General features: G+C 39.9%; 1 protein-coding gene across 3 annotated transcripts in view; it reads right to left on the reverse strand.

Moving 5' to 3' along the window:
• TOP2B (DNA topoisomerase II beta) overlaps positions 1-23,436 on the reverse strand; it is a 66,324-nt gene extending 42,888 nt beyond the window's left edge. Inside the window, exons 1-4 of one of the 3 annotated variants that reach the window (XM_081236098.1) lie at positions 23,280-23,436; positions 4,499-4,654; positions 3,538-3,628; positions 2,158-2,221 (exon numbers count right to left, since the gene is read on the reverse strand). In XM_081236098.1, coding sequence (XP_081092224.1) covers positions 2,158-2,221; positions 3,538-3,628; positions 4,499-4,654; positions 23,280-23,351 — 383 coding nt within the window. In that variant the 5' untranslated portion in view covers positions 23,352-23,436. Of the gene's footprint in view, positions 1-2,157; positions 2,222-3,537; positions 3,629-4,498; positions 4,670-23,279 lie in introns of all 3 variants that reach the window. The other 2 variants (XM_081236099.1, XM_081236097.1) reach the window with 2 other exon arrangements.
• Between the last annotated feature and the right edge of the window lie 4,502 nt (positions 23,437-27,938).

Consider the following 27,938-nt stretch of genomic DNA (forward strand, 5'->3'; position numbering starts at 1 on the left):
ACCCATTAGCTATCAAAATTTAACCTCTCTTTTACACAAAGAGTTCATGTACACACATGCACAAAGAAAAATAAAATCTGCTATACAAAAATGTTAAAAAGAATGAAACCCAAAGAATATAAAAAATGGACAGCAGAGAAAAATGGGTCAATAAAATAAACAGCCTCATAGCACTTTTCCCCATCTGAATTCTGCTTTTAAATGACTTCTTAATTTAGAAATCTAACTTAAGCAAAAATTGCATCTCTGAAATAAAATTTATTTTAATAAAAGTAGCATGAATTCTGTAATATATGTAGTAAAGGAAAAACATAAGGAATGATTTTATGGGAAAATATTCACAAAAGTCAAAATGTTATTGTTAAAATTAACAAATATAAATAAATAATAAAATATAAGGATCAGCAACATGTCCCAAAATGGTTGTCTGTTGCCAATTTTAAATATGTGTGTGTATAAAATATATATTTTAATTAAAAGCAGGAGAAAGATTCAAGAGTCTCATCAATAATTTATAAACAAGGTAAATTGGGAAAGGAGAGGTGAAAAATATACTACCTTCACCCTTTTTTCCTTGGAATAGTCGACTATGAATTTTTGTTTTATATACATATTTTATATGAAATAAAAGAACTTTCCAGCAGAAGCAGTTAAAATGACTTAGAGATAAATAAGAAAAAAGAAACTGTTATCTGATTGCCATTAAGAACCAAATAAATTTAGTTATAATTCTATGACACTCTTATACTCACACAAAAATGTCTGCTGAATGAAAAGGGAGTTAGAAAGAGAGCAATAAAGGCACTAGTTACATAGAATTACTTTGTCCCAAATCTGTAATAAACTTAAAGTAAAGCCTGCCACCAAGAGTCATTATTTGGTCTACAGAGCTGTTTTATAGCTCACTTCTTCATCACTTTGTTATGATGAGGTTCTATCTAATCTTTTTTTTAAAGTCCACATTGTTGGATCAATGTGGTCAAAACAATTAAGATAAAAGAACCAAATATCGTAACCATGTTCACCACGAATGTATTTAAGAAAAGGCCTTCTTCCTTAGTTTTCAGTTCTGATTTTTTAAAAAGCGTAAAGATATCAAAAATTCAACATCTACTACTCCTTACTAGCTCTCCTAAAACATAATAAATGATACCATTTTTAACTGATAATTTCCTAAATATGGAAGAAAAGAAATCCTGGCAACCAAAATTTCCTTTTAAATGTCTGCCTAAGTTGCAACTTGTAAGTGTGCTGTGCATCTTACCATACAGATTCTCAAGAATTTATTTGTTATAGAAATGATGCAAATGAAAAACAAATAAAAAAAGAAAGGAAGAAAAAGAAAAATCAAGAACTTCAACAGTATAGTTATGTGGTAATATTTTCATATAAGATACAGTCAACTTCACGGTATAACCAAATATAAATTATATTTTTATTATATCATTTATCTTAACCATGTCCTTAAAATTAGATTACTGACAGTAAGGCTATAACTGAGTTATTAAATTTTCAGGTTAAAGAAAATTTTCATGGTAAAATCATGCTAAATTACTAATTATAAAGGATAAATGTAACGTAATATCTCACAAAAGCATACTGGTGAAAACAGGATAAAGTTTTAAGTTAGAAATACTTTATTATTTTCACTCCCCCCTCAGTCCTCCAAAACAAAAAAATCACTGTAGTTATCAGCTGAACACCTGGTATATATATTCTATAATACCAACAGTTCCCAATTTACAAATGATATAAATGGAAAAGTCCAATGTTGGTTATGAAAAAGTAAATTTAACCCATAATATAACTGGAATAGTACTAACAATAGCCTGTAGCCTTGAGTACCAAAGCAAAAATAAGAAAAGATTGATTATTCTAGCAGCTAAAACAGTATCCACAGCATCAAAGAGGGAGAAAAATGGTCTCCAAGCGCTCCCATAAGGAAGTACTGAATACTTTGGAGAAAAAGATCATGAATGACAGAGGAAACTATAAGAGGGTAGCATTCTGGCCAAAAGAGGCAAAAATAACAAGGTCTCAAGCAACAAGAAACTCAAGAGTACTAACTGTATGCATTATTCCTTTGAGGAATGTTCGAAGTTGAACATCTGAATAAAACAACTTTAGCATAAAAAATTAAGCTTGAAATATACTTACGGATCAATAGAAACTTTAATACAGGTCATGTTCTTATCCCTCTGTTTATTGTCAGCTGCATTAACTACAAAATTAAATATTTTGATAAGTAATAAAATATATAAAAAGTTATAATAAATAAACATATAAGGACATACATAAATAAACAGCTACATGTGCATCACTACTTAATATAAACATTTACATGAGATAATAGTTAATGAAAATAATACTGCTAACTTCTAATACAAAATCTTATTTTCCAAATAATATTCTTAAATTTTATATCACACCAAATTACGGTTATGTCTTCTACCACAAAACAAGGGGAGTATGATTCTATGATATATAAAAACAAGTAGAAACAAACATCTGCAGTTTACAAACCCCTATCCAGGTCTAAAAGTAAAATATCGGGTTTAATTATATTTTATCTTAGCAACACATAACTACTTTCTCTTGCTCTCCTTCATTCAATAAACTAGTGATTTTATAGACAGATTGAGCTGAAACCAGTTATTTTTGAGTTAGAAAAGCACTCTTTAGCATCCTCAGAAATCAAAATTTTAAATCCTATGAACTATAACTGATAATACTTGCATACACTAACCACAGCTTCAGTGGTTAGCTAGCTGTCAAACTGAACTTCAATCACAGAAGGAATATGTTCCTGATAAACACTGTGTAACCAAAAAGTAAAACTGGCAGATAGTTGGCAGACAAGAGTGAAAAGTACAAAACGTAAGTAACCAGTTTTACTCTCCTATCCTTTTCCCAAAGACCAAAAGAAGCTTCAAGAGACCCAAACAACCCTGGTAGGAAACCTCAAGTGGCACTGACGAGTCTCTATAGAGAATCCTTGGCTAAAAACGTTTCCAAAGTGCAAGCCTGCCCTAGGAGTCAATTAGGTATCCACACTTCGCTGTGATTTAACTAATCATGTGATTTGGAAAGGAGAGAGGTATTTGGAACAATGGTTGTTAAACCTGGTTGTCCAATAGAAACACCTAATGTGTTGGTGAAAAACCCATTTTTATGTGTCTCGACTGAATCTGCAAGAATCAGGCCCTGGAATCTATATTTTTAACATGCCCTGCCCTGTTGACTGGGATGTGAGCAGCCCCGAGACGACTGCACATACAGGACCATAAAATAACCCTGGGATTACTGATCAAATACAGCACATGCATTTTACAGATGAACAAACCGAAACACAAAGACTTGATGTCCAGAGATATGAACATATTAGAGCAGGTAATACAGATTTTCTGAAGAACATTTATACTCAGCATAAAAACCAGAGATATGCCTTTAAAATTTATAAGCCTGGCTTTACATATATAGGGACATTATAATGATATCAATAGAAACAGATGCATTAAATCTTAAGCAAGTACTCACCCAAAATTTCATCAAAGATCTTGTATAAACCCGGCACAAAGGTAACCTCTCTGCAATTCATTCCTACATCTTCATCATACACCCACATGAGCTGCATTGAGAGAAAAGTTCAAAAGAACTTATGGAATAAAAAATATTTAACATCAATTCTACAAAGCATAAACCCATATTTGTCATTTAGTCTGTAAATACTTAGATCTTCAAAGTAGAAAAACATACTGTTTCAGCTGCAGTCAACCTCGCTGTATTCATCTTCAATTTAAATAGCCTCAAAATTGAGAAATTGTTCATTTTGTATCAAGTCTGTATTCTTACTCATACATAAAGTCAGCTTTAATATAAGGCACCAAAAATTGTTAGAAACAGTATTTAAATAAAATAGGAAAAGAATTATGTTTACTTTACACTTTTACTTCACACATGATATTTTTCTGTAGTATAAGTAGCACAGAGTAAACAGTATGAATGCAGCATGATTTTGGAGTCAAAGCCATCTAGCTTTGAATCCCAGTTCTCACTAGTTGAGGTCTGAGCAAGTTACTTAAATTTATTTGAACTTCAGTGTCCTCATTTATAAAATGGAGATAATAGTACCTACTTCACAAAACTGCTAGAAAAAAATTGCTATGCATAAGCCAAGTCCATAGTAAGTATTAAACAGTAGTCAATGTATATATATAAATTCTAGAATTTAAAATAAACCATAGCATGAACTTCAGAACTTTTAAAAAGTTCACATAGCACCCTTTTACTTTATACTTCCCTATACTTCTCAGATAGTTTTTAGCTCCCAGTTTTTTTAATTTCTAGTGAAAAATTAAGACATTTCTACCTCTTAGATCTCTCTCCCTACTTTCTATTATTACCAGAGACATGAAATTGTGTACTCACAGAGCATATACTTACAAAATTTTATTAAAAAGTAGATACACATCTAATTTCAGTAAAATTTAATAATTACCTGTGTCAGTGGCTCCACCGACCCAATGTATGTATCAGGACGAAGGAGAATATGTTCAAGTTGTGTCTTTTTTTGATACACTCTCTCGACAGACAACTTCTTTGAAGAATCGTTTCTGTTTGCAGTTTCTGACTCTTCTTTTTTTGCAGCATTGTTCTGATCAAAAAGAGTCTAAAATTAACCAAAAAATCAAATTTAAATAACCTACCAAGGGGTAAACTAAAATGTATATGGACACATAACATAGGTTTTCTCTTTAACAACAAAATTATCTTTCAGGCTCTGATTTTTAAGTTCTAAAGAGAACACAGGTCTATTTACTGAAAATCTAGTACCTTTTATAATATAGTGTGAAACTGCAGTTTTGACTGAGCCCAAAAAAGTAGGTATACATAGTCACCAGAATAGCTAGAACAGCCTAAAACTATTCAATCAAAAAATAAATATTGGAAGAGCTTCAAGATGGCGGAAGAGTAAGACGTGCAGATCACCTTCCTCCCCACAAATACATCAGAAATACATCTACATGTGGAACAACTCCTACAGAACACCTACTGAACGCTGGCAGAAGACCTCAGACCTCCCAAAATGCGAGAAACTCCCCACGTACCTGGGTAGGGCAAAAGAAAAAAGAATAAACACAGACTAAAGGATAGGGATGGGACCTACACCAGTGGGAGGGAGCCGTGAAGGAGGAAAGGTTTCCACACACTAGAAGCCCCTTCGCGGGCGGAGACTGCGGGTGGCGGAGGGGTAAGCTTCGGAGCCGTGGAGGAGAGCGCAGCAACAGGGGTGCGGAGGGCAAAGCTGAGAGATTCCCGCACAGAGCATCGGTGCCGACCAGCACTCACCAGCCCAAGAGGCTCGTCTGCTGACCCGCTGGGGTGGGCGGAGGCTGGGAGCTGAGGCTCGGGCTTCAGTCGGATAGCAGGGAGAGGAATAGGGTTGGTGGCGTGAACACAGCCTGAAAGGGGCTAGTGCACCACGGCTAGCCGGAAGGGAGTCCGGGAAAAAGTCTGGACCTGCCCAAGAGGCAAGAGACCATTGTTCTGGGGTGCGCGAGGAGAGGGGATTCCGAGCACTGCCTAAACAAGCTCCAGAGACGGGCGCAAGCCACGGCTATAAGCGCGGACCCCAGAGACGGGCATGGGATGCTAAGGCTGCTGCTGCCGCCACCAAGAAGCCTGTGTGCAAGCACAGGTCACTATCCACACCTCCCCTCCCGGGAGCCTGTGCAACCCGCCACTGCCAGGGTCCCGTGATCCAGGGACAACTTCCCTGGGAGAACGCATGGTGCACCTCAGGCTGGTGCAACATCACGCCTGCCTCTGAGGCCACAGGCTCGCCCCGCATCCGCACCCCTCCCTCCCCCCGGCCAGAGTGAGCCAGAGCCCTCGAATCAGCTGCTCCTTTAACCCCGTCCTGTCTGGGTGAAGAAGAGACCGCCCTCAGGCGACCTGCACGCAGAGGCAGGGCCAAATCCAAAGCTGAACCCCGGGAGCTGTGCAAAAAAAGAAGAGAAAGGGAAATTTCTCCCAGCAGCCCCAGAAGCAGCAGATTAAATCTCCACGATCAACTTGATCTACCCTGAATCTGTGGAATACCTGAATAGACAACGAATCATCCCAAATTGAGGTGGTGGACTTTGGGAGCAACAATATATTTTTTTTATTTTTCTCTTCTTGTGAGTGTGTATGTGTCTGCTTCTGTGTGTTATTTTGTCTGTATAAGCTCTGCTTTTACCATTTTTCCTAGGGTTCTGTCTGTTGGTTTTTTTGTTTCTGTTTTTTTAGTATAGTTTTAAGTGCTTGTTATCATTGGTGAATTTGTTTTTTGGTTTGGTTGCTCTCTTTCTTTTTTAATTAGTTTTTAAATTTTTTTATTTTTAATAATTATTTTTTATTTTAATAACTTTATTTTTTTCTTTCTTTTTTTCTCCCTTTTATTCTGAGCTGTGTGGATGACAGGGTCTTGGTGCTCTGGCCAGGTGTCAGGCCTCTGTCTCTGAGGTGGGAGAGCCGAGTTCAGGACATTGGTCCACCAGAGACCTCCCAGCTCCACATAATATCAAACGGCAAAAATCTCCCAGAGATCTCCGTATCAATGCCAAGACCCAGCTCTACTCAATGACCAGCAAGCTACGATGCTGGACACCCTATGCCAAACAACTAGCAAGACAGGAAAACAACACCACCCATTAGCAGAGAGGCTGTCTAAAATCATAATAAGGTCACAGACATCGCAAACACACCACCGGATGCGGACCCGCCCACCAGAAAGACAAGATCCAGCCTCATCCACCAGAACACAGGTACTAGTCCTCTCCACCAGGAAGCCTACACAACCCACTGAACCAACCTTGAACACTAGGGGCAGACACAAAAAACAATGGAAACTACTAACCTGTAGCCTGCGAAGAGGAGATCCCAAACACAGTATGTTAAGCAAAGTGAGAAGACAGAGAAACACACAGCAGATGAAGCAGCAAGGTAAAAACCCACCAGACCAAACAAATGAAGAGGAAATAGGCAGTCTACCTGAAAAAGAATTCAGAATAATAATAGTAAAGATGATCCAAAATCTTGGAAATAGAAGGGAGAAAACACAAGAAACATTTAACAAGGACCTAGAAGAACAAAAGAGCAAACAAACAATGATGAACAATACAATAACTGAAATGAAAATTACACTAGAAGGAACCAATAGCAGAATAACTGAGGCAGAAGAACGGATAAGTGACCTGGAAGATAAAATAGTGGAAATAACTACTGCAGAGCAGAATAAAGAAAAAAGAATGAAAAGAATTAAGGACAGTCTCGGAGACCTCTGGGACAACAATCAACGCACCAACATTCGAATTATAGGGATCCCAGAAGAAGAGAAAAAGAGAAAATATTTGAAGAGGTTATAGTTGAAAACTACCCTAATATGGGAAAAGAAATAGTTACTCAATTCCCAGAAACGCAGAGAGTCCCATACAGGATAAATCCAAGGAGAAACACGCCATGACATATATTAATCAAACTACCAGAAATTAAATACAAAGAAAAAACATTAAAAGCAGCGAGGGAAGAAAAAAACAAATAACATACAAGGGAATCCCCATAAGGTTAACAGCTGATCTTTCAGCAGAAACTGCAAGCCTGAAGGGAGTGGCAGGACATATTTAAAGTGATGAAAAGGAAAAACCTTCAACCAAGATCACTCTACCCAGCAAGGATCTCATTCAGGTTCGACGGAGAAATGAAAAGCTTTACAGACAAGCAAAAGCTAAGAGAATTCAGCACCACCAAACCAACTCTACAACAAATACTAAAGGAACTTCTCTAGGCAGGAAACACAAGAGAAGGAAAAGACCTACAATAACAAACCCAAAACAATTAAGAAAATCGTAAGAGGAACATACATATCGAAAAATACCTTAAAAGTAAATGGATTAAATGCTCCAACCAAAAGACATAGACTGCTGAATGGATACAAAAACAAGACCCATATGCATGCTGTCTACAAGAGACCAACTTCAGACCTAGGGACACACACAGACTGAAAGTGAGGGGATGGAAAAAGATATTCCATGCAAATGGAAATCAAAAGAGAGCTGGAGTAGCAATTGTCATATCAGACAAAATAGTCTTTAAAACAAACACTATTACAAGAGACAAAGAAGAACACTACATAATGATCAATGGATCAATCCAAGAAAATATAACAATTGTAAATATTTATGCACCCAACATAGAAGCACCTCAATACATAAGGCAAATGCTAACAGCCATAAAAGGGGAAATTGACCGTAATACAATCATAGTAGGGGACTTTAACACCTCACCAATGGACAGATCAGATCATCCAAAATGAAAATAAATAAGGAAACAGAAGCTTTAAATGATACATTAAACAAGATGGAGTTAAATGATATTTATAGGACTTTCCATCCAAAAACAACAGAATACACTTTCTTCTCAAGTGCTCATGGAAAATTCTCCAGAATAGATCATATCTTGGGTCACAAATCAAGCCTTGGTAAATTTAAGAAAATTGAAATCGTATCAAGTATCTTTTCCGACCACAATGCTATGAGACTAGATATCAATTACAGGAAAAAATTTGTAAAAAATAGAAACACATGGAGGCTAAACAATACACTACTTAATAACCAAGAGATCACTGAAGAAATCAAAGGGGAAATAAAAAAAATACCTAGAAACAAATGACAATGAACACACGATGACCCAAAACCTATGGGATGCAGCAAAAGCAGTTCTAAGGGGGAAGTTTATAGCAATACAATCCCACCTTAAGAAACAAGAAATATCTCGAGTAAACAACCTGACCCTGCACCTAAAGCAATTAGAGAAAGAAGAGCAAAAAACCCCCGAAGTTAGCAGAAGGAAAGAAATCATAAAGATCAGATCAGAAATAAATGAAAAAGAAATGAAGGAAACGATAGCAAAGATCAATAAAACTAAAAGCTGGTTCTTTGAGAAGATAAACAAAATTGATAAACCATTAGCCAGACTCAACAAGAAAAAAAGGGAGAAGACTCAAATCAACAGAATTAGAAATGAAAAAGGAGAAGTAACAACTGACACTGCAGAACTACAAAAGATCGTGAGAGATTACAAGCAACTGTATGCCAATAAAATGGACAATGTGGAAGAAATGGACAAATTCTTAGAGAAGCACAACCTTCTGAGACTGAACCAGGAAGAAATAGAAAACATAAACAGACCAAGCACAAGCAATGAAATCGAAACTGTGATTAAAAATCTTCCAACAAACAAAAGCCCAGGACCAGATGGCTTCACAGGCAAATTCTATCAAACATTTAGAGAAGAGTTAACACCTATCCTTCTCAAACTCTTCCAAAATATAGCAGAGGGAAGTACACTCCCAAACTCATTCTACAAGGCCACCATCACCCTGATACCAATGCAGGGGACATGGGTTCGTGCCCCGGTCCGGAAAGGTTCCACATGCCATGGAGCAGCTAGGCCCGTGAGCCATGGCCGCTGAGCCTGCACGTCCAGAGCCTGTGCTCCGCAACGGGAGAGGCCCCAACAGTAAGAGGCCCTTGTACCGCAAAAAAAAAAAAAAAAAAAAATCTACAAACAATAAATGCTGGAGAGGGTGTGGAGGAAAGGAACCCTCTTGCACTGTTGGTGGGAATGTAGATGGATACAGCCACTATGGAGAACAGTATGGATATTCCTTAAAAAACTAAAAATAGAGCTACCATACAACCCAGCAATCCCACTACTGGGCATATACCCTGAGAAAACCATAATTCAAAAACAGTCATGCACCACAATGTTCATTGCTGCTCTATTTACAATAGCCAGGACATGGAAGCAACCTAAGTGTCCATCGACAGATGAATGGATAAAGAAGCTGTGGCACATATATACAATGGAATATTACTCAGCCATAAAAAGAAACGAAACTGAGTTCTTTGTAGTGAGGTGGATGGACCTAGAGTCTGTCATACAGGGTGAAGTAAGTCAGAAAGAGAAAAATAAATACCGTATGCTAACACATATATATGGAATCTTAAAAAAAAAAAAAGGTCATGAAGAACCTAGGGGCAGAACAGGAATAAAGATGCAGACCTACTAGAGAATGGACTTGAGGACACAGGGAGGGGGAAGGGTAAGCTGTGACAAAGTAAGAGAGTGGCATGTACATATACACACTATCAAATGAAAAAAAGATAGCTAGCAGGAAGCAGCTGCATAGCACAGGGAGATCAGCTTGGTGCTTTGTGACCACCTGGAGGGGTGGGACAGGGAGGGTGGGAGGCAGGGAGACGCAAGAGGGAAGAGATATGGCGATATACATTTATGTACAGCTGATTCACTTGGCTATAAAGCAGAAACTAACACACCATTGTAAAGCAGTTATACTCCAATAAAGATGTTAAAAAAAAAGTGTATATGGTTCAGAAACTCTTCTCATTTTAACAGTATTATGCCTCTATAGATCTCATAATGGAAATAAATATTTGCAGTGAAAAAAAAGAAAAAGAAAGAAATATTTGGCAATTCTGTAAGGTATCAGGTTAATTTTTGTAGTCTTCAAAACTTTCCAAGGAATGTGAATTCTCATCAGGTTATAGGTTGACGACTGAACCTGGCTGGCTGCAGGGCTCCCCAAAACTTCCAAATGTAAGCCTTTGCCATTAAGCTACTGAAGACTATAGTAAAGAGTGGGCAAAAATAGTAACCTATGTAGTTAGCATATACTGACAGGGCTGAGAAAACCAAGCACGGTTTTATGACATCTCAAACTTCACACTTTTGTAGGCCATGCCAATAATTCCTTACATACCAGCACTAATGCCCCATTTCTGAGGCACCCTATAATTCCAGTTTCTCTGCTAATTCCAAGGAGGCAGAAGTTGTGATCCTAATTCTAACTCCTACAGAGATAAGGATCCCAAACAAAAATTCCCAGGGTCTGCAGACTTCCCTGTCTTCTTAATAGCAACAGAGAGAACACATCTCTCTCCTTCTGGGATTCCCTAATGCTGACAACTAAGACATCCCACTAAGACAAAGTTATTATGATGGCCGTTTTTTCAGAGCCCAAAAATAACTCAAATATAAGACACAGCAAGATATTTTCATAGGTATTTGAATTTTAGGAGAAATGAAACAATCAGCAGACAAACAATGGGGGGTAGAGAGATTTTGTGCATTTGAACAAGCAACATACCACTTCAAGACCTAGGCATAGCCATACCATCATCTTTAAAGTTATTATTTTCAAAAACATGTCAAATGTATGTTTAAAAAATCAAAATAGGTCTTCCCTGGTGGCGCAGTGGTTGAGAGTCCGCCTGCCGATGCAGGGAACGCGGGTTCGTGCCCCGGTCTGGGAAGATCCCACATGCCGCGGAGCGCTGGGCCCGTGAGCCATGGCCGCTGAGCCTGCGCGTCCAGAGCCTGTGCTCCGCAACGGGAGAGGCCACAACTGTGAGAGGCCCGCGTACCGCAAAAAAAAAAATCAAAATACATAACTTCTGAGTAGTCTAAAGCAAGGCAAGAATTTTAACAGATAAAACCTATGGAAATTCAAACATCAATTACAATCTTCCAATGCCATAAATTTTACATAAAATTAAAGAGATTTTCTTATACATTCTTTCATTTATAAGGTTACCCATTAACACTGCTCAGTCAATTAAAAATAGCTTTGGACATAAGAAAATTCTGTTTCATAAAGTCTTCACATTCTATTTCTGTCAAGCTAATTACATGACGAAACTGCTGGCCAGAAAAATGAACTGTATTTTTAAAATGCCAGATAGTCTCCAAATTTCTAATCATGTCCCTTGCTTTTTGAGATGAGATAATTTATAGAAACAAATCTAATAATAAAAACATAACTGATTTTTTTAAATGGGTCCTCAGAATAGTTAGAACAACGATCATAATGACCAAGATCTCATTCTTTAAGAAAGTTCTTAAGGATGATAAATGCTATACATTCAAAGGTGGATAACAGTAACCTCTCACCATTAACTTAGAACTTTGCAATTTTGGCATAAAGCTCAGGAACTTATAATAACCATGCGAATAAAGGCTTTCCTATCCCAGGCTACTCCTCCAAAACAAAGCCCACCACAAAGAAAACATTTTTAAGATTAGACTCCAACAGAGACTTCTGCATTTAGCCCTGACGAGTTAACACTGAGCTAAATTGGCACACTGGTATGGAAAACAGGGTAGAGCCCCACCTCACTCCTTTTTCGAGGATTTATAACTTTTTCCACACCCTCTTACAACCAGTCGCCATCTCTTCCGCCCAAATCGGTACATGAGAATAGGGAATGTTTGGTTTGCACCTGCCAGATCCTTATCCAGTTCAAAAAGTTGTCATTCTTGCTAGAATAATGTCTCAAAAATCAAAGACTATGTAATATGTAGTCGGCTTTGTCAGATTACTATTTGTAATCTTTTCCAGGAATATAATAATACATAAATACTTAAAAAATAAGTGACAATATACTTAAAACATTTTATGCCAAAAGATTTCTTCCTACATGTCATATGACAGGTGTTGAGGAAAGAAAAAAAGGTACCATTCTATTTAAAGTAATGAAAAGCTTAAGGACTATGCACTGTTTATAGAACACCATAATAAAATAGATGATCTGTAGATATTTCAAATCAACTCTCCATGATGATATTAAATAATTTCCAAAACCTCATATAAACCTTTAAACCTGGATATTTAATTGAGTAAATATTTTTAATTAGCTATACCAAAAAATAGGTGTTAATTAGAAACTTCTCTTACTATAACTTTTATATATTATATATAATCAAGTATTTTTAAATTAGTAGGTTATTAAAATTATACTGTTTAGTGAACAAAGTTACAAAAGGATATTAAAAATATGAGCCCATTTTCATCAGAAAAAAATTACACACAATACATACACACATAGGAAAAAATATGAAATGCTGTTTACCCAACAGAATATAAATAAAAATTGTGAGAAGTAGAAATATTTTTCATGTTCTTTTCTGATAGACATTTTCTAACTTTCTACAATGAACATATATTAAACTATTTTAAAAGCTTATTAATCCATGTATATGAGAACATAAGCTAGAATAAAACTGAAGGTTTCTTTTTTTAGAGACACTGTTTGTACCCACTTATTACTTCTGCAGTCCCAACTTTCTCACTAGAATCTAGGCAAAAAGGTTCAGTGAAACCAAAACAAGCCGGCAGTCCTGGCAGCATAGAAGGCAGGGAGTGCTGCACGCTCCTACTCTCAACTAGGGGCAGCCTGCACCGCGCACTGACTCAAGGCAGCAAACACAGAAGGGTCTCCCCTGAGAGGTCTGTCAGCTTTTCTGACAGAAGCCTGGATTAATGGTCTTGCAGCTCCTGTTTATTAGCAGAAAGTGTCCCCCTGAATATTGTCCAGGCCACTAAAACGCAAAATATGAAGGTAAGGGGGGAGAGGGCAACTCCCCCTGCTTCAATGGGATGGCCCCATCCCTAGATCAAACAGGTGTGAATACAAACATCCTTGGCCTGAGAACAGAGAAACTAAATGAGAAAAGTTCACTGATCACCTTCACCACAGCTATTATTACCACTATCTCTAGCTCTTGAAAAGAAAGTCACTCTGAGTAGAAATTCAGTTCAGTGTTGCTGATAATATCCACAAAAGAGATCAAGAAATCAGCTTCTATAAAAACAGTCCAGCAAACTCATATCTACACATTTATAAAAGTACTCTCAAGACCACAGATGAAAAGGAGAGTGATATACATTTGATACCTATAGGCTAACAGAATTATGCTCATTTTCAACGATGAAAACAAGGGGTCTTCTGATAAAAAAAAAAAAAGATTTAACCTTTTCTTATCTTGTATCTTCATAGTAATACGGCATCTTGTACTACAGTAATTGCACTAAGTATTCCACATTGAATAAAAATTAACAGTATGCCGTTGAAAATAATCAACTACAAAGAGCATTCTGAATAAATTTCCATTAAGGTCTGATAGAATTGAAATCTTATGAGTTAAGTTTATTTGTAATTTATTTTATTGTCTTTGTGCAGACAAAGCACCAAACTATTTACAGTAATAAATAACGCCAGCACCCAATTATACCGGAATCTAAGCACTCAGGGCACATTTTCATCCCCACATAAAACTAAAGACAATGAAAATGCAAAATAAACCCATATTAATATAAATATCCTCCACATATCTAAAAAAATTTTAATTCTATCATTTGTGATTTATACATATGATGATGCCATAACTGACTTTTTCTAAAGTTCAAAAGCTGGCTGCCATGGTAAACAATGCATTATTGAGAATTCTTAAATTATAACAAAAATGTCAAAATAATACATTAAATCTATTTTAAAATATTAATCTATTTTATAGCACTTTTTGCAATATTGCTAACTTCTAATAAAAGAATATAGATTTAATATTTATCAAAGACTCAACCTTTATCAAGAATACTTCAACTACCAGAAAAGGAAAAAAAACATTCCAATAAAACAAACTCCTAATTTCACAAAGAGTATGTACCAAGATCATTCTGTAAAAAGAAAGATTCTTCCATTCACAGAGTGGTCACCTGATATACAGCAATTTGAGACAATCGCCCATAGTTTGTTTTTCTGTGGTAGAATGAATTGCTGCCAAAGAGGGGAAAGGAGATGGTTTGCCAGTTGGTGCAAAAAAGGAACTGAGCCACTCATCCACACAACAGGCACAGAAATCTCACCATCACCAAGCCAACAAAAGTGTGACCAGCAAAAGCTTAGCAACAAGCCTCTTTTCCTATCTTCTGCAAAGACTGTCTCAGACTCCACATTACCCTTTTATAATATCTCCTCTTCTTTTCTCCCTCAAGGCTGCCATGCTTTGATATTCATTTCAGCCACATTTCACCCATATAACCACGGAGAGGGCCATGTTATCTACCCACCATTAATGTACCTCCAGAAATGCCCTCCCAAACCAAGGGACAAGGAGAGAGGTAGAAGATGAGGGATACTTAATATCATAAGAAATGCTTAAATGTCCATAGTGAAAATAAAAAATATACTTTCTCTAAAAACCATCCAAATCAGAAAGAAAGAAGTATAATTGTCACTAACTGCAGAGGAAATGATATTATGTAGAGAAAACCCTAAAGACTCCACCATAAAACTATTAGAATAAACAAATTTAGTAAAGTTGCAGGATACAAAATCAATATACGAAAATCCGTCGTGTTTCTGTAAACTAACAATGAACTATAAGAAAGAGAAACTAAGAAAATCCTACTTACAATTGCAACAAAAACAATAAAAATTAAAATACCTAGGAATACAATTTTTTTTTTTTTTTTTTTTTTGGCCACACGGTGCAGCATGGTAGCTCCCTGACCAGGGATGGAACCCGTGCCCCCTGCAGTAGGAGCATAGAGTCTTAACCACTGGACCACCAGGGAAGTCCCTACCTAGGAATAAATTTAACCAAGGAGGTAAAAGAACTGTATACTGAAAACTATAAGACATTGATTAAAGAAATCGAAGACAAAAATAAATGGAAAAAAATTCTACATGCATGAATTAAAAGAATATTGCTAAAATGTCCATACTTCCCAAAGCAATCTGCAGATTCAATGCAATCCCTATCAAAATTCCAACAACATTTTTCACAGAAATAGAACAATGTTAAAATTTATATGGAACCACAAAAGACCCTGAATTGCCAAAGCAGTCTTGAGAAAGAAGAACAAAGCAGGAGGCATAATTTAAAACTATATCACAGGGACTTCCCTGATGGTCCAGTGGTTAATACTCCATTCTCCCAACACAGGGGAACTAAGATCCCACATGCTGCATGGCATGGCCAAAACAAACCAACAAAAAAACTATATTACAAAGTAATACAGTAATCAGAGCGGCGACATCATTTAAAGAAGACACATGGATCAACGGAACAGAACAGAGAGCACAGAAATAAACCCATGCGTATATGGTCAATTACTTTATGACAAAGGATGCAAGAATATACAAGGGGAAAACGACAATCTCTTCAATAAGTGGTGTTGAGAAAACTAGATAGCCACATGCAACAGAATGAAACTGGAGCCCTATCTTACACCATACACAAAAATTAACTCAAAATGATTAAAGACTTGAATGTAAGACCTGAAACCGTAAAACTCCTAGAAGAAAACATAAGCAGTACATGCCTTGACATCAGTCTTTGCGATTTTTTTTTAACTTGATCCCCAAAGCAAAAACAAACAAGTGGGACTACAACAAACTAAAAAGCTCTGCACAGCAAAGGAAACCATCAACAAAATCAAAAGGTAACCTAGCAAATGGGAGAAAATATTTGTAAATCATGTACCTAATAAGGGGTAATACCCAAAATATATAAAGAACTCATACAAGTCAATAGCAAAACACACACACACACACACACACACACCAAAAAACACCAATTCATTTAAAAAATGGGCAGAGGATGTAAATTGACATTTTTCCAAAAAGACATACAGATGGCCAACAGCTATATGAAAAGGTGCTCACCATCACTAATCTCAGGGAAATGCAAATCAAAACCAAAATGAGATATCACCTCACACCTGTCAGAATGGTCATTATCGAAATAACAAGTATTGGCAGAATGTGGAGAAAAGGAACCCTTGTATACGTTGGTGGGACTGTAAATTGGTGCAATCCAGATGTAGAGAACAAACATATGGACAAGAGAGGGGAAAGCCGCGGGGAGGTGGGGGTGTGATGAACTGAGCGATTGGGATTGACATGTATACACTGATGTGTATAAAACTGATGACTAATAAGAACCTGCTGTATAAAAAAATAAAATTTAATTTAAAAATCAAAAAAAAAGAAACTACTGACTTGTATGTATGTTATAAACAGGAGAATTTTATGGTATGTAAATTGTATCTCAATAAAGCTGGTTAAAAATTTTTTCCTTAAAATAAATAAATAAATTGCTGCAGTCACTATTTAAAATAGTATGAAAGTCCCACAAAAAATTTAAAATAGAACTACCATGTGATCCAGCAACTCCACTCCTGGGTATTTATATGAAGAAAATGAAAACAGTAATTTGAAAAGATATGTGTATCCCCATGTTCACTGCAGCATTGTTTACAACAGCTGAGACAAGAAAGTAACATAAATGTCCATCAATGGATGAACGGATAAAGAAAATATGGTGTTTATATACAATGGAATATTATTCACCCATAAAAAAAGAATGAAATCTTGACATTTGGGACAACATGGGTAGATCTAAAGGGCATAATTTTAGTGAAATAAGTCAGAGAGAGAAAGACAAAAATACTGTATGATCTTACTTATATGTGGAATCTAAAACAAAACAAAACAAAAAAACCAAACTCATAGATACAGAGAACAAATCAGTGGTTGCCAAAGTTGGGGGGAGCGGGGAGATAGGTGAAGGTGGTCAAAGGTACAAACTTCCAGTTATAAAATAAATAAGTCCTGGGGATGTAACGTACAATAAGGTGACTATAGTTAATAATACCATGTTATCTATCTGAAAGTTGTTAAGAGTTGATTTTTAAAGTTTTTGTCACAAGGAAAAAATATTTGAAACTATGTATGGTGATGAATGTTAACTAGACCTATTGTGGTGATCATTTTGCAATATAAGAAAATTTTCTCAGACAAAAGAAGTGAGCGGGGCTTCCCTGGTGGCGCAGTGGTTGAGAGTCTGCCTGCCAATCAATGCAGGGGACACGGGTTCGAGCCCTGGTCTGGGAGGATCCCACATGCCGCGGAGCAACTGGGCCCGTGAGCCATGGCCGCTGAGCCTGAGCGTCCGGAGCCTGTGCTCCACAACGGGAGAGGCCGTGACAGTGAGAGGCCCGCGCACCGCGATGAAGAGTGGCCCCCGCTCGCCGCAACTACAGAAAGCCCTCGCGCAGAAACAAAGACCGAACACAGCCATAAATAAATTAATTAAATAAATAAAATTTTAAAAAGAAGTGAAAATACTGATTCCTTGATTTTTTAAAAACGAAGAGGGGTAAGACAAGTGTGTGTGCGTACACTCATCTAAGAGATTACCATACCATGTGCAAAGCACTGTGGGAATTATATAAGTACTCTCATTTCTCATAAAAGCTCCATGAAGTAGACACCATTACTAATGACTCTCTTTTTTTTTTTTTTTTTTTTTTTTTGCGGTACGCGGGCCTCTCACTGTTGTGGCCTCTCCCGTTGCGGAGCACAGGCTCCGGACGCGCAGGCTCAGCGGCCATGGCTCATGGGCCCAGCCGCTCCGCGCCATGTGGGATCTTCCCAGACCGGGGCACGAACCCATGTCCCCCGCAACGGCAGGGGGACTCCCAACCACTGCGCCACCAGGGAAGCCCCATGACTCTCTTTTTACAGCAAGGAAACTGAGGTCTGAAGAATGTAAGCTAACAAAGCTAGTATTGAAGAAGCTGAGTTACGAAACCAGGTGATGTGATTTTGTAGCCCATACTCTTAAAAGGCATCACACAACATTATTCAAAATACATACACCCTTAAAGGGAAGTGTACTCCGTAGCTTTTTGTGTGAAAGTAAAAGAAAGGTTAGTGGAAAGATATCATGGTATAAAAGACAAATTGTTTTGGTTGTTACTGTCTTTAAGCCAGGGGAATGTGTAAACGATGGTTAGGAACATAGGCCTGGTTTAAATCCCACCTTTGCCTTAGTCACATGATTAACAGTTTGTTACCTAATCCGTAAGCCCCTGTTTCCTTCTCTGCAAATGGGAATAATTAAACCGATCTCACCTCTTCTTTAAAACTGAGTCCTATTTGTATTAAGATTATTAAAAATACAAAAGAGGTTTATTATTTTTTAACGTACTTAGTAAAATGCAACTGTTGCTACCACCCAAGTATTAAACATATCTGAAACTACTGATGGACACACCCACTTCTATTCAGAAAAGTTAGCAGTTTCTAAAAATTGTTCTCATTGTAACTGCAATTAGTTACTTGAGAATGTATCTAAAGTACATTGTTATGTAACCACTTGTCCTAAGAATGACAGAAGAATTTTGAGGAAGTTAGTATGTCAATTATCTAACTGGTTAACAATAACTGAGGCTAGATTATGTATCCAGCTCTTTGTTAAAAACTATAAAGGATACATGGTCTCTGACTCCAGGAGTTGATAATCTAATTGTTAAAACAAAAGTATCACACGTGAAAGTTATATTAAAAGGAAAGATATTTATGTTTTATGATCCATAAGGGTGACAGAAAAAGATGAGTATAAACTGGAGGATAAACGTTTGGTGAGACCCTGAGCTAGCCTTGAAGAGTAATTAAGATTTAGACTGGTAAAGAGAAAGAGGCATTTCTGTTGAAAGATAAGCATGCAAAGTGACAAAAACAAACATGATGCCCAGGGGACAGGTGAACAGGTAAATCTAAATATGAGGACAATATGGAATAAATTTCAATTGGCACATAGTTTATAAAAGAAGTGGCTTGAAAGTCTGGTTGAGGAGTTTAGACTTGCAATAAGCCACTATAACAAAGTTTTTAATACAAATCTTTAAATAATATTTAAATATAGTCACGTTTCCTAAATTAGAAATATTCACAAAGTATGTTTTATATTTCATTGAATTTTACTTTTAAAAAACTCCAATGTCAATAGTAGTTTTATATTTAAGAAACTTACATTTTAGAGGTGAATACTGAAATATCTACAGATAAACTGGATTTGCTTTGCTTCGAGATAATGAGAGGGGAAAGGTGGGTGACCGTGAGCTGTAACTGCTGAAGCTTGATGATAGAAGGAGTGTCCTTATACCATTCGGGCCACCATAATTTTATAGGCTTAATATTTTCCATTACAGTTCTTTTTTTTCCTTAATCTACTAAATTAGAGTAGTACTAGGAAAAGATCAATATTCACATAGTGATTAACTGTATTCTAATAAAACAAAATTTGTTTTTTGCAACCACTTAAACATGATAAAATACTGACTGAATGAAATAGATTATTAGGGTCTACAAATCAAAGCTTTACAAACCAGGGACTTCCCCGGTGGTCCAGTGGGTAAGACTCCGCGTTCCCAGTGCGGCGGGGGATGCTGGGAAAGATCACTGGTCAGGGAACTAGATCCCACGCGCCGCAACGAAGACCCGGCTCGGTCAAAATAAATAAATAATAAATATATATAAATAAACATTTTTTAAGAAAACCTTTACAAACTAAAAGTTAATTCAAGAAATTCTGCTTGCTTCAGAGAAGCTTTCATAGCTGTTGTCAATTTTAACTCAAAATAGTTTTACTACAGTACTTATATTTTTCACTTTTTTTTTTTTTTTTTTTTTTTGCGGTACGTGGGCCTCTCACTGTTGTGGCCTCTCCCGTTGCGGAGCACAGGCTCCGGACGCGCAGGCTCAGCGGCCATGGCTCACGGGCCCAGCCGCTCCGCGGCATGTGGGATCTTCCCGGACCGGGGCACGAACCCGTGTCCCCTGCATCGGCAGGCGGACCCCCAACCACTGCGCCACCAGGGAAGCCCTCACTTTTTAATTTTTTAAAGTATCTTGTTAAGATATTGCGAATCAAACACAAACCCAATGCACTATTATAAGGAGAAGTTAATAATCTTAAACCACTTTGCTTTGTGGTTTCAGAAATGTAAACTTCTGTGCAGTGACAATGTTAACACTACCCTGTAAAACACATCCCAACACAAGTTACTAGCAGCAACACATGGCATTACCCACCCCCACCCCCTAAAAAGAAGAAAGATAGCAGGGAGTGATTCAATTTTTACTTCTTCCTGTTACCCACAAACAAGTAGCAATATAACATGTTTCAATAAAGCAGGCAAAATTAACCCTCTTCAGAAATAGATGACCTCCGCAACAAACTCCTGAACTCTTGCAAAGGAATAATCTGCTTTCACTCTGGCTCAAAGATATTTTATGTAAAAGAAACTTTACTCTTCTCAGTGTGTATTTCTTGAATTTCACCGATAAAGACAAACATTTATTAAGCCCAGCAATGTGCTATGTATATTACTCATTTAATTATCAATGCAACCTTATCTTACAGATGAAGAAACAGGCTTAGAAAGATTAGGTCCCTTTGTGCAAAGTCCCAGTGATTACGTGTCAGGCAGGATCAGAATCTACATCTATATGATACCAAAGCCCATGCTCATAACCACCTCCCTATATTGGCCCCCCCCATAAAATTAAACTATGGTCTATGGTCAATGGTGTAAAATATGGACATAAAGATGCTCATATAACCTGACAAATTTAAAGCAAGCATCAAATCTTAAAGTGGACTTAGGGAGTGGTTATCTTATTAATAAATTTCTAATTCAACAAGAGGATATAATTTATAAATAAAAGATTAAGTGGGCTTCCCTGGTGGCGCAGTGGTTGAGAGTCCGCCTGCCGATGCAGGGGACACGGGTTTGTGCCCTGGTCCGGGAAGATCCCACATGCCGCGGGGCGGCTGGGCCCATGAGCCATGGCCGCTGAGCCTGCGCGTCCGGAGCCTGTACTCCGCAACGGGAGAGGCCACAACAGTGAGAGGCCCGCGTACCGCAAAAAAAAAGATTAAGTGATTTTTATTTCTTATTTTACTATATTTCCCATATAGGTTTACAGTGAGAAAATACTGAATCAGTAAGTCAATTTTAGTTACAAATGAATTTTTCTGATATTGAATGACACCCTCTAAGTTTCACGAAATTTCTTCTGTAAATGAAAGGAAATTTTCCTATTGAGATTGAAAGAAAAAGTGGTCATTTCATTAGCTACAAAGTTAAGGAACAGTAAACAGAAATATTGCTTTTAAATGTTAAAGCTAACCAATTCAATCTTGGAGCAAAATGTTTACCGTTACGGAGAATCAGAGGTCCTCAGAGGAAACACAGATGAGGCCTCAACACTTCCAAACCGTGAATGAGAACCACCTGGCTAACTCCCATTTTCCGAAGTTGTTTGATTTTAGTAAGGAGGGTAAAGGCCTTCTTTTGCATTTATGCAAACCTCCCCCTCCTCCCCCCCCCGCCCCACCCCATGTTCACATGGACGGCTAACTTATTATCTGACGTTTATCTCTCTCCTGGCTCTAATCTGTTCATACTTCCTACATTATTGAAGTAATACACAAAATTCGGACAGATCCAACAATGACAGTCTGGCAAGTTAGTCTGCAAAGCATCTCGGCATGCAAACATAAATGGTTAAAATATTTTCCTGTTAGCGGTACAACTCACCTAAACCTCACCCAAACAAAGAGAAAATGAAGAACTTAATAAAACTGCCCATATGATAGTCTCCTTGGGTGTTTTGGAAAAGAGAGAGTGCATCCAAAGTCCCCTAAGCGCGCGCGCGCGCGCGTGTGTGTGTGTGTGTGTGTGTAGGAAGTGACCCTGGTCTGAACTCTCTGCTGAGCCAGTGAAATGCGGGTGAATTATCGATCCGCCGTGGGAATCGGATCTCTCTAGGTCTTCCCTCTACTACTTGCCAGCAGCAGGAACCGAGCGCCGAAATGCTCTAACTCCAGGACAAATCACTTGGGTCACCTCGTCGACAATGTCCACGCAGCCCCCCGCCCATTTCGCGTGCGAAGCTGACGCAGGTAAGCGCTTTTAATAATCCCCGTGACAGACGTACGAGCTACAGGGTATTCACTGCTGTGAAAGAGCCATCCCGAGCGCGCTTCCAACCAAACGAGACCCTCAGCACTGAAGTGCACACGGCTGCAGCCGCATCCCTCACCAAATCCATTCTTCCCTGAGACGTGAGAGCGTCACACATGGTGGCACTTACAGCACACGCACACGGGCCCGCACCTCTCTCCCGGCTTCTCTTAAGACACGTTTGGAGCAACCGCTGACCCACACGGACGCACACGCACCACTGCCATCCCTACCATCTCCTGCCCCACCGCCCTGCAAAGCCTGCGCAACAGCAAAGAAGATGAAGCGGGGGAGCCCCCCGTCCTGCTTACAGTCTGTCCCCCAAAGTTTCAAGTGCACGTTGCGCGCCCGCAGCCCGAGCCCCCGCCGAGGCGGAGAAGAAAGAAAAGGGGCGGGCTCGGGGTTCCGCCGGCAGGCGCCCCGACGGGGCGCGCCTCTGGGGGCCCGGATTTCCCCATCCTCCCCCACCCCCAACAGGATGCGCCGGGCGGAGCCCCCCACCGCCGCCCGGGAACAATGCCCCGGCCCGGACCCCCGCCCCGCCGCCCCCACTCACCACCCAGGTCAGCGCCCCGAGGCCGCCGGCTCCCGCGCCGCTGCCGCCGCCACCGCCGCCCGCCTTGGCCATGGCGCGCTTCTCCGCTCCCGGCCCGAGGCCGCCGCTCCGCCTCCCGCGGGCCGCCCGGCCCCGCCGCTCCGCACCGACCGCGCGCCCGCCGCGCTCCTAGCGGCGCCGCCCCCCGTGCCCCATCGCCGACCCTGGGGCGGACGCCCGGCCGAGCCCGCCGAGGAGGCCTCGCCGCCCGCCGCCCTCAAACTCGAGGCGCGCGGCCGCGGCGCCCGGGCCTGCGCGGCCGCTGAGGAGGCGGCGCCGGAGCAGGAAGCGCGGAGGCCGGCGATGGGCGGCGGCGCTGCTTCCTCCCCGCCGGGCCGGCCGAGGCCCCGAGCGCGGGCGTCCGGACGCGGCGGGGACGCAGCGGCTCCCTGTCCTTCCTCAGGCTCCGCGGAAGCCGCCCTCGGGGAGCGGAAGCGTGGCCGCCGCCGCCAGCGCCTAAGCCGCTTGTGTCGGCCGCGCCGCAGCTCGACTTCCTCACATGCACTCGCCGAGAGGGACAATAAGCGGAGCCGCCGCGGCCGCGGTCGCCTCCCTCCTGTCCGGCATAACACCGCACACACTCGCACCCCGGGGAGGGCTGGGGAGGCCGGGCGGGAGCGGCAGCCGCCCCGCTGTCACTCACGCCGCGGCGCCCAATCGGCGCCCCGTCGGCCAAGCTCTCGGCCAATCCTAAATTCCCAAGCCCCCGGAGGGGCGGGACCCGAGCGGGAAACGTCATTGCGGGTAGCAACCGAAGGGAAGACTTGGGGTTTTTTGTTTGCGTGTGTGTCTGAGGGTTTTCCGTTTGAGGGCAGAGCAGGGGCTGCAGTCAAGGGTCGTTTGACGGCGGCAAAGGGAAAAGGTCGACTTGGCCTTCGGTCGATTTTAATCCCCCGAGCGTGCCGTTTACTCTAGCCATGAGGGCGAAGCCCAGGCCCTTCCTCGCCCGGGGCCGTGGGAGGGGGCGGGGAGGGGGCAGGAAGCAGCCGGGAGCCGCCGTCCCAAAGGGAAAGTATTTTTAAAGAGCGGTTGTAAACCGCAGGCGGGACGTTGCAGATCACTGGTGCAAGGAGGGCCCCGTGACCCCGGCCTCCCGAGGCCGCGAATGGACGCTGCTGTGGAAGAATCCTCTGCTCAGGCCTCCCCTCCTCCATCTCCTCCCCTCACCGCGAAAGAGACCCGGTGTGTTTCAAGAAAACTGCTTTTAAAGAACTTAAATGATACGGGACGCACAGAGAACGTTCCCGGGAAAGAATGCCCGGTGGGCCGAGGTTTCCGAGTCTACTCTTTGTTGACCTCTCTTTTCTGAACAATGAGGACATGTCACTGTCACGTTTCATTCTCTTCTGTCCAGAACTGTGCCTTCTGTCTCTAAGAGTACGTTTAATTCTTTAATGTCCCAGTGCACGCACCAAGGAATCATGTCATTCATATTAAAGCTTTCTAAGGAAGAAAATTACCCACACAGCCGCAGCACGGTCTGGCAGAGGAAGATGGCTTGACTTTGTCCTGCTTTTGGATGGAAATCCATGCCACACTCCGCCACCCTGTACCAGGCTCTGCCGTGGGCTCAAAATAAAGCCGGGGCCCCTGATTTCAAGTCACTGATAGCCTGGCTTGTGAGACAGGCTAAAAGGGAGTCAACTATCACCAACATGCGTACTTGAGGGCATGAAGTGCCACCAAATCGTTGGGACAAGAGAGCTTTTTAAAAAGATGAAAACCTTATTGCTGCCTCTTGGAAAGGTGTTTTTGTGAACTTCCAACTGTGCATTTCCTCTCAAGGGAAAACAAAAATGTCTCGGGTCACAGCTTTCAACTGACTTCTGAATCCAAAGAGGAGGAGAACTCTGAAACATGGAAATAATTTAGACATAGTTTTTCTTAATTAGCTCTCTAGCGGCCATATAATTTTGGCATATTTGGGACTTTAGTTCAGAACAGTGAAGCCTTTCTTTACCTTGAACTTGAGGTGCCAGCTTGTAAATCAGACAGACCACGGTCTAATCTGGGCTCTGAACCTGATCAGCTAAGTATTCCTGCCTTGTTATTTAACTTCACGGACCTCTGTTTGCTCCTCCTTAAATTGAGGATTTTTGCTCTTGTACTTACTGTGTCTTTACATCTTCAAAGTACACATATATTCTACAAGTTTGAAAAGGGGTAAATAATTTTAAGGGCTCTGAGGGTTTTTTTTAAAAATAAAGATATATGTGCTAAATAGAAGCCAAGCTATAAAATATATAGCCATCTCTTTTTTTTTAACCTTCAGTTTTCAAAGCTCTCCAGTCTCAAATTTTCAAATAAATAAAACCATATATTCAAAAGTCAGATGGGTTAACTAATGGAAATTCACGTTCATCTTTTCACTTGCCTTGTACATGAGGCACTGAGGTCTTTAGCCTTCTAAGCATGAAGACCCTCTAGTAAACGTAACTTGATTTATTCTTATGAAAATACTGACTTACCTAAAAGAATCACAAATAAAGGAGCTGTTGAATATAAATGTAGATCAACAGTTTAAAGCAGAGGTTCCCCATGAAGGGGAAAATGTACATAGATCACAAGCATCTCAGCTCCTGAAGACACGTTGACCTGTTTCACCTCCTGCAGCATATATTTATGATAAAAGTGATTGTGTTGAACTTCAGTGCAGCTTTCCCTTCTGGGGTTTTGTCAAATAACTTCCATTTACAGAGTAAATGCAATAATTGCCATATTAAAAAGCTTCTATGAGAGATCATAGGCAAAACATTCTCTGACATAAATCGTACCAATGTTTTCTTAGGTCAGTCTCCCAAGGCAATAGAAATACCAATGAAAATAAACAAATGAGGCCTAATCAAACTTACAAACTTTTGCACAGCAAAAACAAACAAACAAAAATGAAAAGACAACCTACAGAATGGAAGAAAATATTTGCAAAAGATGTGACCAACAAGGGCTTAATTTCCAAAATACACAAACAGCTCATACAACTCAACAACGACAAAAATAAACAACCCAATCGAAAAATGGGCAGAAGACCTAAATAGACACTTCTCCAAAGAAGAAATACAAATGGCCAATAAGCACATGAAAAGATGCTCAACACTGCTAATTATTAGAGAAATGCAAATCAGAACTACAATGAGGTACCACCTCACACCGGTTAGAATGGCCATCATTAAAAACTGTACAGATAAATGCTGGAGAGGATGTGGAAAAAAGGGAGCCGTTCTACACTGTTGGTGGGAATGTAAGTTGGTACAGCCACTATGGAAAACAGTATGGAGGTTCCTCAGAAAACTAAAAATACAATTACCATATGATCCAGCAATCCCACTCCTGAGCATGTAGCCAGACAAAACTATAATTCAAAAAGATAAATGTACCCCTGTGTTCAGAGCAGCACCATTTACAAGAGCCAAAACATGGAAACAACCTAGATGTCCATCAACAGATGAATAGATAAAGAAGATGTGGTACAGGGACTTCCCTGGTGGCACAGTGGTTGAGAATCCGCCTGCCAATGCAGGGGACACAGGTTCGATCCCTGGTCCAGGAAGATCCCACATGCAGCGGAGCAACTAAGCCAGCGTGTCACAACTACTGGGCCTGCGCTCTAGAGCCCACGTGCCACAACTGCTGAAGCCCGCGTGCCTAGAGCCCGTGCTCCACAAGAGAAGTCACTGCAATGAGAAGCCCGCGCACCACAACAAAGAGTAGCCTACACTCGCAGCAACTAGAGAAAGCCCACGTGCAGCAACAAAAGGCCCAACGCAGCCAAAAATGAATAAATTAAAAAAAAAAACGATGTGCTACATATATACAATGGAATATTACTCAGCTATAAAAAAAGAATGGAATAATGACATTTGCAGCAACATGGATGCAATTAGAGATTATCATACTAAGTGAAGTAAGTCAGAAAGACAAATACCATATAATATCACTTATATGTGGAAGCTAAAATATGATACAAATGAACCTGTCTACAAAACGGAAGCGGACTCATGGACATAGAGAACAGACTGATGGTTGCCAAGGGGGAGGAGGTTGGGGAAGGGATGGATTAGGAGGTTGGGGTTAGCAGATGTAAGCTTGTATATATAGAATGGATAGACAACAAGGTCCTACTGTATAGCACAGAGAACTGTATTCAGTATCCTGTGATAAATCATAATGGGAAAGAATATGAAAAAAAGCATGTATATATAACAACCACTTCACTGTACAGCAGTAATTAACACAACATTGGAAATCAACTATACTTCAATTTTAAAAAAGCTTCTTTGTCAAGGTTTGTCTCGTTTGTAATATTACTTTATTCATGCATTTATTACATTTAAAGACTTAATTTCCACCCCATGGCTGGCACCAGCCAAAATGAAAAATTGTAGAAATCAAAGTCAATTCCATTAACTGTCAAAATAAAGGCCTTTATTTAATCAAGCTTTCTGAATAGCTTCCATGGGAATTTATCCTAACTACTTTAGAATTTTTATTCTTAGATCTTATGTCTCCCTATTACAGCAATCAAAAAAATATTAAATGCCTGCTATGTGTTAGGTACTCAGGACCTAAGAATTCAAGAAGGTTATGAGGATGTAGTCTCTGCCTTGAGTTTACACCTTGTGC

This window comes from Mesoplodon bidens (genome assembly GCF_964165515.1).
Source record: "Mesoplodon bidens genome assembly, chromosome: 5".
NCBI classification, from domain to species: Eukaryota; Metazoa; Chordata; class Mammalia; order Artiodactyla; family Ziphiidae; genus Mesoplodon; species Mesoplodon bidens.